The sequence below is a fragment of the Corythoichthys intestinalis genome, chromosome 21, assembly GCF_030265065.1.
Source record: "Corythoichthys intestinalis isolate RoL2023-P3 chromosome 21, ASM3026506v1, whole genome shotgun sequence".
In the NCBI taxonomy this organism is placed as follows: Eukaryota; Metazoa; Chordata; class Actinopteri; order Syngnathiformes; family Syngnathidae; genus Corythoichthys; species Corythoichthys intestinalis.
In genome coordinates, this window is record NC_080415.1 from 3,840,845 (window position 1) to 3,856,739 (window position 15,895).

The following is a 15,895-nucleotide window of genomic DNA, read 5'->3' on the forward strand; positions in this document are numbered from 1 at the left end:
ATTAAAAAATATATATATACAATTAAGTGATAGTTATGAAGTAGATATCATGACATTTTTACAGACGCCAATTTTTTTATTGTGACTTAATTTGTTTAAAAGTTTTTATTATTTTTTATTTTTTTTTTAACTAAATATTAGACACCAATGTATGATTCTAAACTAAAAACGACAGACATTTTGAATAATAAATATAATCATTTACCTTCATGTTATGGCTGGGTTGAAACAAAAGCGGTTGCGCGACTATTAAAAATAGTTCGGGGGCTAAATGTGCCATGAATCTGCTATGGCAGCACATGGACGTATTGTTCTATCAAAAACAACAGTTGTTTTGGCTTAAAATACAGAAGTTTCTTTTAAAGAGGAGTGCAAGAACAGAAACTGCTTTTTCAGTCTTGTGTTTTCCGCCATATACAATTTAAAGAAAAAAGGTATAAATGATTACAGTACCATTATTATGACCGTTTTGTATGCAATTTCCATTGTGGCCACGATGTGACAGTGAAGCGCCTTTCTGAGCGTGTTGCCTCCTTCCTCCTGGCAACGAAGTAGTTGTTATCAAACGTTGCTAAGGAAGCTATCCGGCCGGTCGACTGCTCGCTTGTTCTCCTCAAACTTCACGTTCGGCTCGACGGAGCGATAAAACGACATACTAACGGATCAGTTGTTGTCTTATAACGGCCTTCGAACCACAAGGTCATGCCACCGAGAGTGTCTTTTCGTGGACGTGCATTCACAGAAAGGTCAATGAAGGCTAAATTAGCCTAGCCGATGGCGAGCATCCAGCCGAGTGTCTGCTGATGATTTCTCATCCTAGGTATGTTCAACTTTATATAATTCGACTGAGAGGATGAAACGTGACTCATGACGGAGAACGGAGTGGAAAGCCCGAGGCCGGGCGAGCGCAGCCCAGCGACGGTCGCCGTTGACGGCAGGGCGCTCGAGCTCCCCTTTTCGGAGCGCAAAATGTGCAATGAGTTGAATACGGCCCTCCAGCTGCGGAAGGCGGCTGGGGACATCCCCTACCGGCCGCCTCCTAGCAGGCGCCTGGACGGGAAGACGCCGGAGGACGGCGTCCGAGTCCGGAGGCTGAGATCCAGCCAGGAGAGCCTGAGCGACCCAGCGGGCTCGTCGTCCACTGACTCTCTCAAGGAAGCCGGCCGGCCCACCGCGGCGCCCCGAGGCGAGCGCGACTGTCCGGAGGTCCTACCGGTCCTGTCGCAGCGCAGTTTGGCGCCGAGGAGGTGAGTAGTAACGTACTCCGTTACATTAACTTGAGGTACCTTTGAATAAAATGTGATGCGTTCAGACACATAGGTGGAGTTTGACTTTTGTGGGAGGAGGTCAAAACATGTTGATGACCCGAAACACAGTGTCAGCAGTAACATTGTAATTGTTGGCTGGTGGTGCCTCCCCTCTTGCCATCCCTGAAGGCCGGTTGGTGGGTACGCGGGTGGCCCGGGGGACCACCCTGGATCCCGGGGGGGGGGGGGGGGGGGCGATGGCTCCTTTGCTGGGCTGCCAGAGGAGGGCTGGCTGGCTGGTTTGGGGCCGTGTCTCTGGGTTGGCGCCCACGTGACGTCTCCGCTCGTCTGTGTGGCTGCCGCATGTTTGGTGGGGCTCGCGTGCGGCTGGATGTGATCGAGTGCGCTCGGGTTGGGCGTCCCAGTGCCGGGATTGGCGATGGGGCGGCGTAGGGTCGGTCGCCAATGGGCTTACACTCACAAGGGATTCACACGATTACTGGATTCTAGATCACAGAGCTGATTTGTGTACACTCTACCCCTTTCAATCACTTGGCTTATAGACTCCCCCACCCCCGTCCCCCTCTTTCCCTTTCAACAGGCCCCCCACATGGTGTCAACCGGAAATGCATCTAGCTGGCGATAGCACCAACATATTAGTAGTTAATGTAGACATTCAATGTATTTCTTCTTGTTTGTGTTTCTTTTCTTTCTTCTCTTGTGTTTCTTTTCTTCTGTTCCTCCATAACCCCTTCCTGTTTGCTGCTTTGTCATAATAAACGAGGTATGTTGAATGATCACAATGGTAGTATGTCATACTCTCAATGTGAAACATTAAAACTGTTCAGACCAACCGGGCACTTAGACTTACATTCTCCGTGTCAAACAGCTGAACAGGACAGGTTTAAAAAAAAAAAAAAAAAGCAGTAAGATTATAATTTTATATATACATATATATATATATATATATATATATATATATATATATATATATATATACATATTGACGCTGCTCGTGTTCAAACCTCGGTTCAAGCTCCGTTTTTTGTTAAAGCTTTTGAAAGTAGGTTTAAAGAAATTTTAAATATCCATCTTGCCTCCTCTGGGATAATTTTCACTAAGCAAAGCAAAAGACCTAAGGTCCTAGTCACATGATCGGTTGGAAAAATAATTTTGACCCATTATGAAACACTTTGTAGGATTCTTGTACATTTCATTAATTTTTGTTGTTTCATTGCTTTTACAACTTTTATAGACAACATTTTAACAGCTAGGATTTTTTTTAAAGGGGAAGTTCAGACTTTTTGAAATTAGGCTTAAGCTTCGATTAACGACTGATGGAGTTGATTTAAACGGAATCCGTGCAGTTCGTCAGTTATTTGATTGTCTCAGATCAGCTAACCTAGCACGAGTCAATGGTGCCTGCTTAGCATGCCAATAAAAAAAGCGATATTAACAGATCTGACAGAGTCAAATACATTCGAAATGCAGGTCATTGTTCGATATACCCAAGCGGCCCAAGCAATGTCACACCAAACATCCGTAATTCATTTCATTCTGCAGGACTAATTTTTTAGGGCGCTTTCACATAATCAGTTTCGTTTTGTAAATGTGAACATGCGTCCGGACTGTTCGGACCAAACAAACGAACTCTGGTCCACTCAAAAATCGTGGGTCTCGGTTTGCTTTAAGCACACGCTGCTTCGCTTGTGAATGCAAGCGGGGTGCGCTTATGCTATGTTACTGTGATGCTCCCCATTCCCTCCCCTCCCAAGAGGGAGCTATTTCCTGTTCCAAATTTGTCCAATCAATGTGTGACCAGTGTGCGTCTTGTCCACTTGATGCTACTCGGAAAGTTTGGTTGGCACAGTGCAAATGCTGAACCTTCACTGTAAAAAATTGCTGTAAATTTACGGCCAATTTTGAACACTAAAATACCGTTTTTGTGTTGAACAGTTTATTACCGTAGTTAGCAATGCATTGTGGGTTACCAGCATTAAAGCAACAAGACAAATGCTGTAAACGGTATGTTAATGTTTCAATTACATGACACTACCGTATTTTTTGGAAACTGAGTTTTGACTGGAAATTTGGAGCATGGTCAGAAATCTGACATCTTTTACATTGTGGCAATATAGACTATGTTTTTTTGCCAATTTAAATTAACATAACTAGACACCGCAAATAATTTGCCATCAAATCCTGGAAGACATAATTAGCCTTAATTTGGATGTTGGAGACTCTTCAGAGGATGACTTTAGATGACATTTGCTGTTCTTCAGTGCTCGTTCTTCAACTTATATTGGGATTTATGTGTACCAATTTATAAACGGTGAGTTAATTCTTACTCGTTACCTAAATTATTGTGTATTAAACTAAAGTTCTGAGGATTGCTGGATAGCGATACATAATAATGATGTTAATTCCTCTGGAGTGCCAGTTGAGGGCAGTTTTCTATTGTTTTGCAAAAGATGCAGTTGAGTAAATTTTTTGGGCAAATAAATAAAAGGTGTTTGCCAGTGAGCGGTTAAAAAGGCAAAATCCAAGTGTCTCATACGTATCCGGAAGTGGAATTACAATACGATAAAATTTATTTTGAATTATTTCTCTATTTTTATTATTATTTATTTTATAAATTTTAAATGTTTATGTTTTGATTGTTAGTAGTTTTAAATTTTGATGTTGCAAATGTTAGCTAAAGGCATTAGCGTTAGCTGTAGCGGATGATTTATGGGAGTTGAGCCTCAGACTACAACACAATCACATCGACGCAAATACCAGACTGGATGTTTTGTTGGCCTATAGGCTATATTATTATATTATTTGACGTCGCCTCCATTCTATTCTACTGATATGTTATATGTTTCTTGTTTTATCCCCACTCTGATCTAAACTGGCCCTTCTCCAAAAATTGAAGTATTCCATCACCCTGAAGGCTGATTTATGCTTCTGTGTAGCAGTGACGGCGGACCTACGTCATTAACGCAGATCCGATTATGACCCTACGCCAAGAGTGGGCAAACCGGTCCTTCAGGGCCGCAGTGGGTCCTGGTCTTTGTTTCAACTGATTCAGCACAGACAGTTTAACCAATGAGGTTTCAGTGGAAACAAGAAGCACCTGACTGCAATCAACTGATTGCACTTGTAAGAAACCAGATTGGTGAAAGGCTGTCCTCATGATTGGTATGAACAAAAACCCGCACCCACTGCGGCCCTTTCCGGAATACTTTGCCCACCCCTGCCCTACGCCATAGCCTGATGTGCACCTCCAAAAAGTCCTGACTACACATCACGTCAACGCGCTTGACGTGAACGTCGAAGGACTGTGATTGGTCCGCTCAGAACATTGTTTCCGGTTCAGCACAACAACAACACCATTTTCAAACATTCACAAACGACTTCTGTGTCGCCTTACGCTTCAACATTTGTATTGACAACATTTGTTGTTTAATATTAATCAGCTGCAGCTGCAAATGCACACGTTTCATCTCCATTGCCATTGCTCTCGATGACCGGTGGAAAATAAAGGAATTCGTCAAGAGTCCCCCAAAACCACACAAAGACAAAGCCACACCAATCTAGTGGTATAGCGGTGAATTACTGTGGAAACGTCACTGGCTGCGACAAACTTTGTCCCCACATCACACATGAGACTAATGTTTACATTTTGGAGTAAATTAGACAGGTGCTTTTTTGCTTCAATTTTTTTTTTTCTTTTTAAAAACTCTTACTTCTTCATAATGAAGAACCCATGTGAAGAATGGGAGTATTATGGACAATGATTTTTCACGCATTGTAAAGTCAAACCCTGATAAACATCAACAAAAAAGCATTGAGCAGACAACCAGGGCGTGAACTGGAAAATCACCGGCATGCAAGCACTATGGAAACGATGTACAGCTGGAAGAGATTGGCCAATCAACCCATGCGCAACCCAGAGCTATAAAAGCAGGAAAGGAAGATGGCAGCCTGGTTTGGCTATTGACACTTGCAGTCCTGTGCAGCTGGAGATGTTGGCAAAAGATAACCAGGGAGGCAGCCGGTAAGCAGCAGAATTAAAAGATGAAATGTGGCCATTAGCACAAGGCTTGACTCATCAGTGGAAATGTTTGGGCAATTGTAGTATATTGTTTAGGGTTTTTTTGGGATTTGTCCTTGACCGATCACCACTTCTGACCCAGCCTGTCCTGCCTGACCTGACTACTTCAGAGTTCCAGCCCAATCAACTTGCTCAGCCTGTTCTGCTTGACCAGACTATGCCAGCACTCCATTGAGCTCAACCTGTCCTGCTGGACCCGATTACCGCAGATCTCCAGCCTGCTCAGCCTGACCTACACGACCCGACTGCACCATCTCTAGTTCCTGTCCGTTTTCACTGCCTGCCAACACGATGAAATAAAACCTGTTCTGTTTCGCCCCTGACATCAGCATTTTTTCCTGTACTAGACGGAAATAAATGCATTCATAGACTGTCATTTTCCAAAATACCGTTAAACACAGTATATCGTTAAAAACGCAGCATACTGCAGCTCCTCAGTTGACTGCTCTTTACTGTGAATTCTGGTAACACAGGAATATACAGTTTTACCTGAATTAGACTACTACAATTAAATATTTTTACATTACCAAGACTGTAAAATAAGTCAGGTATTGGCAATCCTGCTGACGGACTTTTACTGTATTTTCTATAAATACAGGAATCAACCGTTTTTCTGGATTACGGACTATTACTGTGAAGCATTTTTACATTGCCAAGACTGTTAAATAACAGTCTGGTAATGGCAATCCTGCTGACAGACTTTTACTGTATTTTCTATAAATACAGCAGTCAACAGTTTTTCTGGATAACGGACTATTACTGTGAAGCATTTTTACATTACCAAGACTGTAAAATAACAGTATATAAATGGCAACCCTGCTGCCAGCTCTTTACTGTTATTTTACACTGAAATTTTTAACATTGTTGTCAACAAGTCATTTGCAAGTGTTGTTGCAAGGTAGCTCTCCAACCAGACCCTGGTTTTCTTGGTCTAATGTGAAAGTGCCCTTAGGTGCGTTCTTCTGCCCTCAGCCGAGCGTATGGCTACTCGACTTTGGCAGCGAGCTAAACCAACAAAGAAAAATGGAGGCCCAAACTCCTTCCTCTCATTTATTTCTTCGCGTGAACGTGCGTGTGCGTGTGTGTGTGTGGTAAAACTGAAACATACATAAAACACCAATGTTATACACAAAATAAAAGGTTCTATACAATAACATGTTTATGTAAATAACAGAAAACTGGCTCCATTATGAGCAAATGAAATGAAGTGGCTACTTTAGCTTAGCACAAAAACGTGTGGGTTCGCGCCACATAAATAACAACAAAATAACAGAATAGACACACCAAAATTACATCTAACCTACTGTTAAAACGTACAAACTTACAGATTTTGTTTTGTCAAGGGTTCCCAACGATGTATGGTGCAGAGGAGGTGTGCAACGTCTTAACACCTCAAGGCCTCTTTTCCAACTGAAATAAAAAGTTCTTTCTGCCTGCTGCTTACAGCAAGTCGCCACTAGGGGAAGCCGAGCGCAAACAGCAATACCAAAGAAAAACTTAAGATTCTGAGTTAGAATAGCGACATCCTGTGGACGGATGAACAATGTACAATCTTAGAAAGAAATTAAACCCAAAAAGTAGTCAACATAAGACCAGAGGACATAACACTCCCCGCCTGACATCTGCAAGATGTCAGCCCTTAACTAATGAACGATACAAAACAACAACTCGTTTTACATGCTATCCTTAGACATCAAAAGCACAACTTCACGAATTGGGCGAATGTAAAACCTATTCTCGCCGTTTCGGCAAATCTTAACCTCAACTTTTCTGACATTACCGTCCTCACTTGGGAAAGATTTTGTGATCAGTCCGAGTGGCCAATTATTCCTATGTTCTAGAGACTCCCTCATTAAAACAACGTTGCCCATTTGAAGGTTTGGCTTTTTTGTTTTCCACTTGTGACGAACCTGCAGGCCTGCGATGTATTCTTTCTGCCAACGACTCCAGAAAACATTAGCTAAGTACTGCACGCGCTTCCATTGGGCTTTGAATAGGTCACCGGACTGAAACTGCCCTGGTGGAATCGGTGGTGTGCCAACCTTTTGCGTGAGTAGCATCGCAGGAGTAAGAATGACTGGGTTTTCGGGATCTGTAGAAACAGCCGTTAGTGGGCGTGCATTTACAATTGCGGTGACTTCAGCTAACAATGTCACGAGTACTTCATGTGTGAGCTTCCCATATGGATGTTCAAGGAGCATTGCATTGAGGATTTTTCGGGTGACGCCGATCATGCGTTCCCAGGAACCAGCCATATGGGATGCATGTGGAGGATTAAACTGCCATTTGCACGCACTGTCTTTCAAGAATGTGCCTATTTTGTCATTGTGACAGCCTAGTTTGTCTATTTGGAGCTCTTTGCAGGCACTCACAAAATTTGTCCCACAATCAGATCTCAAGAGTTTGGCACCACCTCGGATGGCAAAGAAACGACGCAGTGCATTAATGAACGACGATGTGTCCATTGACTCAATCACTTCAATATGAATTGCACGTGTACTCATGCAGGTGAATATGACTGCCCATCTTTTAGCATCTGCATTAGCACCACGCGTTTTTCTCACTGTAACGGACCAGGGACCGAACACATCAAGGCCTACATTTGTGAAAGGAGGGTCCGTGGACAGCCTGTCCTCAGGAAGTTCAGCCATTATCTGTTCAGGTTGCCTGCCCCTTAATTTGCGGCATGTGATGCACTTGAAAATCACACTGCTTACTGCTCTTTTTCCTCCCACAATCCAAAAGCCCCCTGCTCTGACTGCTCCCTCCGTGAAATGCCTTCCCTGGTGACATAATTTTTCGTGAAAGTGTCTTATTATGAGCTGAGCAAGATGATGCTTTCCAGGGACGAGTATGGGATTGGTTTCTTCTGCAGACAACTGTGCTTTCTTTAGTCGGCCTCCAACTTTAAGGAGCCCTTGCGTGTCAACAAATGGATTCAGTTTGCTGAGTGGACTTGAGTTTTTTAGAGCTGTGCCTTTTTCAATGCATCCAATATCTTCTGCGAAGACCTCTCTTTGAACGGTGCGAATGATCGTGGTCTTGGCTAGTTGCAGTGACTTTTCAGTTAAATGTTTGTTGCAGTTGTGCCAGCCACGACAGGAAACCTCAGAGTTGTTCTTGAATGATTGAGCTATATGTTGGAGTTTTGCAATAGCCTTTTGCAGCACCTTCCAACTTGAAAACCTTTCAAATCTGGCACTATTAAACTGGGCTTTTGATAGGGTGGTAGTGCAAGTTGTTACCTCAGGACGCAACTCACAGTCAGTCTCTGGGTCTATGAGATCGAAGGTTTGACTTCGAACTTGACTTTGGTCCAACCTGGAGAGGAAAGCTGGGCCTCTGAGCCAGGTGGAGCTGGAGAGCTGCTCAGCGGGCAACGTTCGTGTGGCATGGTCTGCCGGATTTAAGTGTGTGGGCACGTAATGCCACTGGTGAGTTTGTGCAAAGCGCCTGATGCGTTCGACTCTGTTGTGCACATAAACGTGAAAGCGTCTCTTCGTGTTTGAGATGTACCCAAGCACTACCTTTGAGTCTGTGTAAAGATTCACCTGATCGACTGTGACATCCAGCTCCTCTAGAACCAACTCTGCTACTTCCACGGCCAGGACTGCTGCACAGAGTTCAAGTCGGGGTATGGTGATGTCTGGTTTAGGAGCTAAACGTGCTTTGCCGAGGAGGAATCCCACTTCGCTGTGTCCGTCCTCATTTGTGAGTTTGAGGTATGCTACAGCACCTACGGCTTTTGTGGAAGCATCACAAAAAACGTCAATCTCTATTCTTTGGGCTGCAGACAGCGGTATTGAAGTGTACATTCTGGGAATTTCAAGATGTTGTAGGTGTTCGAGGGAACTTTTCCACTTTTGCCACTGTTCTAATTTGTCTTTTGGCAGTTCAGTGTCCCACTCTGAAACATTTGTGGAAATGTCTCTGAGTATGGTTCTACCCCCTACGATTACTGGAATAGCAAAACCAAGTGGGTCGAACACACTGTTGATAACTGACAGAACTCCCCTTTTTGTGAACGGCCTTTCATTTACTCTTACTTGGAACTTGAATTGGTCAGTCGACAGCTCCCATCCTAAGCCCAAACTGCGCTGCATTGGTGGGGTAGTCTGCCCAATGTCAAGACCTTGCATGCCTACAGCACGATCTTCGGTTGGAAAGGCTCCTGTTATGAGAGGACAATTGGATGAGATTTTGTGCAGGCGTATGTTACACTGAGCCAGCATCTTCTGTGCCCTACTAAGAACATCAATGGCCTGCTCTATGGAAGAGAATGACTTTAGCCCATCATCTACATAGAAGTGCCGTTCAATGAATTCTTTTGCGTCACTGCCAAATTCCATTTCTCCTTCTATGGCTGTTCTTTTCAGTCCAAAGATGGCGACTGATGGGGAAGGACAATTACCAAACACATGGACAGTCATCCTAAATTCTTGCACTTTTCCATCAAGGTCATGATTTTGGAACCACAAGAAACGAAGGTAGTTACGGTGGTCTTCTCGTACTACAAAGTTGTGAAACATATGCTCCACATCTGCCATAACGGCGTATGGGTCGGACCTAAACCGCATCAGAACTCCTACGAGAGTGTTGTTAAGATCTGGTCCCTTGAGGAGCACGTCATTGAGAGAAACATTGTCAAGTTGAGCACTCGAATCAAAGACTACCCTAATTTTTTCTGGCTTTTGCGGGTGGTAAACGCCAAAACTAGGGAGATACCAGCACTCTTGATCTGGCGCCAGTGCGGGCGCTGGTTCGGCATGGCCCTTGCTGAATATTTTCTCCATAAACTCAGCGTAATGCGCTCTCATTTCAGGCTTTCTTCTCAGCGTTTTGCGGAGCGACATTAAACGATTGTAGGCCTGCTCCCGGTTGTCAGGTAGGCGCCGCCTAGGTGAGCGGAATGGGAGTGGAGCTACCCAGTTATTCGCCTCATCTTTAGCAAAGTTGTTGTGCATAATGTCTAGGAACAACGCATCTTCTGCCGAAAGTGCAACTTTGTCGTCATTTGTTGTTTGTTGGAAAATATGTTGTCCTAGTTCCGCTTGTGTGTTTAGTGGATCGTTTTTGGTGTATTTCTCTTTGATAACGATTGTGTTTTCGCAAGGACTGAGGAACGTGGGACGTCCACTGTTTAGAACGTTCGTCTTAAATGAGTTCAATGTGGGTTTATGAGCTCCAGAGAGACAGACATCACCTATGACAACCCATCCTAAATCGAGACGCTGGGCATGAGGTGCATTGTTTGGCCCATTTACCTGACCACGAACTTTATGAGCCTGAATGATGTCCCTTCCCAGGAGCAGAAGAATGTCTGCCGATGGGTCGAGAGGAGGAATCTGTGAAGCGATTGATCGCAAATGAGGGTGAGCTGCTGCTACCTCAGGGCTGGGAATTTCGTCTCTATTATCTGGAATCTGATCACATTCTGTTATTGTAGGCAGCATCATGGAGACCTTACCATCTACATCTTCTACAACAAAGCCATCAGCTTTGCGACCTCGTGTCTCTGATAAACCTGCACATGTTCTCATGGTGTATGGGAATATGGTACTTTGCACATTAAACATGTCAAAAAACGCAGATCTGGCTAAGGATGAATTGCTCTGATCATCCAACATGGCATATACCCTCTTTTTCTTTTCTGGAGAAGTTCGGCGATATACATTAACTAAACAGATCTTTGAGCATGATTTTCCTTTTACGCCTTGCCCACATACTTCTGTGCAACTGGCTGTGTTCACAGGATTTGGGCCCTCAGACTCCCCGCCGTGACTCTGGGTTGGGGGATTAAAGTCTTGAGGTGTCCATGGAGGTGGACCGACATGCATGGCAGACACATGAGCATCGCTATCACATTCTGAGCATTGGATAATAGCTTTACAGTCTCGAGCCCTGTGATTTGTGGACGCACAACATTTAAAACAAATGGCGTGCTCTTTGAGAATGTTCTTTCTTTCGTCTAGTGTTTTCATTCTAAACCCCCTGCATTTGACGAGTGAATGAGGTTTTTGGTGGATAGGACATTGTTTGTCTGGATCGAGTGCTGTCAATTTAGCCGGACTGATCTCTATTTTATTCACTGCTAGTGGAACTCTGTATTTGTCTCGTCTTACTGATGTCTTACCAACCCTTGGATTTATTACGTTTGAACACTGTAACATAAAGCTAGGGTCTGTTCTCATTTCAGCGTAGTCATTTACGAACCGCACAAAATACGAAAAAGGTGGATAGACTGCACCGTTTTCCCTTTTGTATTTGGTACCTTGTGTAACCCATGACTCCTGGAGTCCATATGGGAGTTTTTCAACTATCGGGTTTATGCCCCTTGGTGTGTCGAGAAAGCTAAGACCCGGCAAATAACTTTCACTTTTGGCATACGATAGCTCTAACAGAAGATCAGCAAGCTCCTGCAGTAAGTGAGTGTCTTTGTTGGAGATTCTTGGAAAAGTCTGCAACCGTTGGAAGAGTGAGGATTCAATTACCTCTGGAGAGCCATAAGTCTTGTCTAGCCGCTGCCACAGACGTTGGAGACCTGCCTGTGGATTACTCACGTGGACCGCCCTGATCCTCTGAGCGTGTTGAAGAGACTCCCCGCCGAGCCACTTGGTGAGAAGGTCGAGCTCTTCGCTGGGCTTGAGATTGAGGCCTTCCGTCGCGTTGCAGAACATGGACTTCCAGGACAGGTAGGACTCTGGCCGGTTGTCGAAAACCTTGAACCCCGATGTCAGCAGATCACGCCGTGCTAGATAGGCTGCTAAATTGGACAGTTCACTTTGTGGGGTTGCTGAAGGTGTAGGCTGGTGTGAGATGTCCGTTCTCCCACGATGAGATTGGAGATGCTCTTCGTCAGCGATGTCGATGTGACGCACATGTGGAAAAGCACCAGCTGATTTTGGGCTATTTCCTGGTTGTTGAGAGTCATTGTGCCTAACCAGGTGCTCAGTGTTTGGCGTTTGTGTGCCATCTGCTTGCACACGCTGGTCGTCAAAGTGAGCATGCACATACTCTTGTGCACGCCTGATGGAGGGGGGTGTCTTGGAAAATACCCCTTGCTCGCTGAGGTCGACTTTGGCGCGCTCCTCTTCTTCGAAAGTCGCCTCCCAAACTTTAGCTGCGGCGAGCGCTGCTTCTGCTTCACCTTCCGTCTTCAGAGCGTGTAGTGTTTCCTCGATGCGTGCCTTCTCGACCTCCATGTCGATTTGGCGTTTGGCGTACCGTGCTCTGGCGTAGGCAGCTTCGGCGTCTGCTCGTGCTTGTGCAGCAGCTTGACTCGTTCTGGACCGGCGTGAAGAATGAGAATGACTGGCCTCCGACCTGGTGACCACTTGGCTGATAGGTGGTGAAACTTCTTGTTGAGACATCTTGGGTGCTTGATGTGTTGAAAATCTTTTTACTCTTCTGCCCTCAGCCGAGCGTATGGCTACTCGACTTTGGCAGCGAGCTAAACCAACAAAGAAAAATGGAGGCCCAAACTCCTTCCTCTCATTTATTTCTTCGCGTGAACGTGCGTGTGCGTGTGTGTGTGTGGTAAAACTGAAACATACATAAAACACCAATGTTATACACAAAATAAAAGGTTCTATACAATAACATGTTTATGTAAATAACAGAAAACTGGCTCCATTATGAGCAAATGAAATGAAGTGGCTACTTTAGCTTAGCACAAAAACGTGTGGGTTCGCGCCACATAAATAACAACAAAATAACAGAATAGACACACCAAAATTACATCTAACCCACTGTTAAAACGTACAAACTTACAGATTTTGTTTTGTCAAGGGTTCCCAACGATGTATGGTGCAGAGGAGGTGTGCAACGTCTTAACACCTCAAGGCCTCTTTTCCAACTGAAATAAAAAGTTCTTTCTGCCTGCTGCTTACAGCAAGTCGCCACTAGGGGAAGCCGAGCGCAAACAGCAATACCAAAGAAAAACTTAAGATTCTGAGTTAGAATAGCGACATCCTGTGGACGGATGAACAATGTACAATCTTAGAAAGAAATTAAACCCAAAAAGTAGTCAACATAAGACCAGAGGACATAACATGCGTAATTAAAATAGAGAGGAGCGCTTCGGCCACTTGTGCTCAGTCTGCTGGGGAGTCACCTTCGTTCTTACAAAAAAAAAAAATCTGCGGTGAAAAAAAACAATGGGATATAACTCCACCCTGCTTGCCTAGACAGCCTGTTCCCTGCAGAGCTGCTGGATTACATATGTTGCTGTTCATGCTACAATTATTGACATGCAATGTTAAGTTTTATTATATTCTTCCTAGTGCTGTCAAATTTGTCGTGTTAACAGCCGGTAATTAATTTTTAAAATTAATCGCGTTAAAATATTTGACGCATTTAACGCATGCACGGAATGACCCGCTCATGCATTGCCTCAAACAGATTACAATGATGCCGTTTTTTTTGCACATTGAGAGCTTAAAGGCAAAGAAAGGACACAGGCGTTCATTGGGCCGCGCTGTTTATTGGCACCTCCTTCATACAAACATAAGTATCATTTAGTGAAAGCACAACAAAAATAATATCCCTATCTCTCAAAAAAAAACAATGTTCACAAAAAGAAAAGCGCTTCAATCTGTATTAATGAGGCTCTATTCTCACACAGTTAAACAAAAATGTAAAGAACTGGCATTCCCAATCAAAATAGCTATGCAAAATAAGCATAAAACTTACTCAGACTTTGGTCAAACTCTATTCTAACATTTCATTAGCTCAACCAATAGACTGGATGGCAATATTTAGTCACAATATAGAAACTATCAGAGGTCTCGTACGTTGTGAAGCCAACACTCAAATGAATGTGAATCACAATAGACCCAGTCTAAAAAAAAAAACGGAGCTACGTCGTCATTAAAGGGAAAAAACACACTCATTGGCTAGATTTCTAAGTAATTTAGAACTCACCATTGACACTTTGTGGTTTATTTCAATCACTACCTTACGTAGTTAAAGACTGTGGAAGAACGGCAGGGAGCCCATGTGACGTGACCACTCGGCGACGTCAACAATTGTGAGCTACTAGTTTATTTTTTGATTGAAAATTTTTATAAATGTTATTAAAACGAAAACATTAAGAGGCATTTTAATATGAAATTACTATTAACTTTACTAAGATTTATCTTTTAAGAACTACGAGTCTTTCTATCCGTGGAGCGTGGATCCCTTTAACAGAAAAAATGTTAATCATGTTAATTAGAGGTGTGCAAAATTTCCGATTCTTAGATTATTCGCGATTCGGCCGTGGAAGATTCGAGAACGATTCACAAACATCCAAATTCCGATTATTGAAATATGCCAAGTAAAGCGGAAGTACAACACACCCAGCGCGCCGCGCGGTCTTCGGGACGGAACGGAGCGGGAGTAGCTAAACATTATGCTTCTCATTAACCGGACCCTCGGGTAATGCCAACGCTCAACTCACGGCTCTAGCTCAACTCATGCCACGAGATAAAAAAACACAACAACATACCTGACTGCTGCCGAAAAGCTGCTACAAGTACAGCTAAGCTACATAATGTTACGGTAGATATCATTTATATAGGACTAGATGGATTATAGACTCGGTAGCGGTAGCAGCACATCTGCAAAAAGCTAGATGCGGGCGTTAGTAAACGGCCGCCATCTTAAAGCAGTAAACTTCCCTCCAATGCTGTTGTAGCGAACCTACCAAGCAAACCTAATTAACTTTTTATCTAAAACACTCCTAAATCGGTAAAATATTGACTTGAATCTATCTTTAAAATAGTTTTAAAGCTTTCACATGTCAAAAGTAGACAAAAGGGAAATTATGGAATAACGGGAGCAATTTTAACAACTTTTAACGGTTGATTCACAACATTAAATTAATTGAATGTAGTTTAAAGCTGCTGATACAGAATGGGGACTGGAGTTTTTTTATTTAATGTTATTTTTGTATATTTGTTTACTGCTATATGTTAACTTGATACTGAAATAGTAGTTTGGTTTAGCCTGAGAGTATTTTTGAACAATTTTGGAACTAATGTACAAAACTTTATAAAAAAAAAAAAAAAAAAAAGAAAACGAGGTGGGTGCATCAATAATCGTTTTATAATCGAATCGGAGCCTCTGAATCGTAATCGTAATCGAATCGTTAGGTGCCCAAAGATTCCCAGCTCTAATGTTAATGTTATCTTGTGGATTTATTGCTACAATAAACAAATACAGTACTTATGTACAGTATGTTGAATGTATATATCTGTCTTGTGTTTTATCTTTCCATTCCAACAATAATTTCCAGAAAAAATATGGCATATTTTAGAGATGGGTTAAATTGCGATTAATTACGATTAATGAATTTTTAAGCTGTTATTAACTCGATTACAAATTTTAATTGTTTGACAGCCCTAATTCTTCCTGAAAACATAGCAAACACTATTGATTCCATGTGTCATTGTGCAAAAGTTGTTTTTTTATTGTTATGCTAAGCAGGAACCAGTTCAGGGTGTCCCCTGCCTACTGCCCATAGTTCGCTGGGATAGGCTCCAGCACCTCCGCGACCCTCGTGAGGAAG

At 43.2% G+C, this 15,895-nt stretch overlaps 1 protein-coding gene across 3 annotated transcripts in view; it reads left to right on the forward strand.

Moving 5' to 3' along the window:
• Window positions 1-537: 537 nt before the first annotated feature.
• The window catches only part of inpp5e (inositol polyphosphate-5-phosphatase E), a 61,208-nt gene continuing 45,850 nt past the window's right edge, over window positions 538-15,895 (forward strand). Inside the window, exons 1-2 of one of the 3 annotated variants that reach the window (XM_057826243.1) lie at window positions 539-746; window positions 821-1,247. In XM_057826243.1, coding sequence (XP_057682226.1) covers window positions 868-1,247 — 380 coding nt within the window. In that variant the 5' untranslated portion in view covers window positions 539-746; window positions 821-867. Of the gene's footprint in view, window positions 1,248-15,895 lie in introns of all 3 variants that reach the window. The other 2 variants (XM_057826244.1, XM_057826242.1) reach the window with 2 other exon arrangements.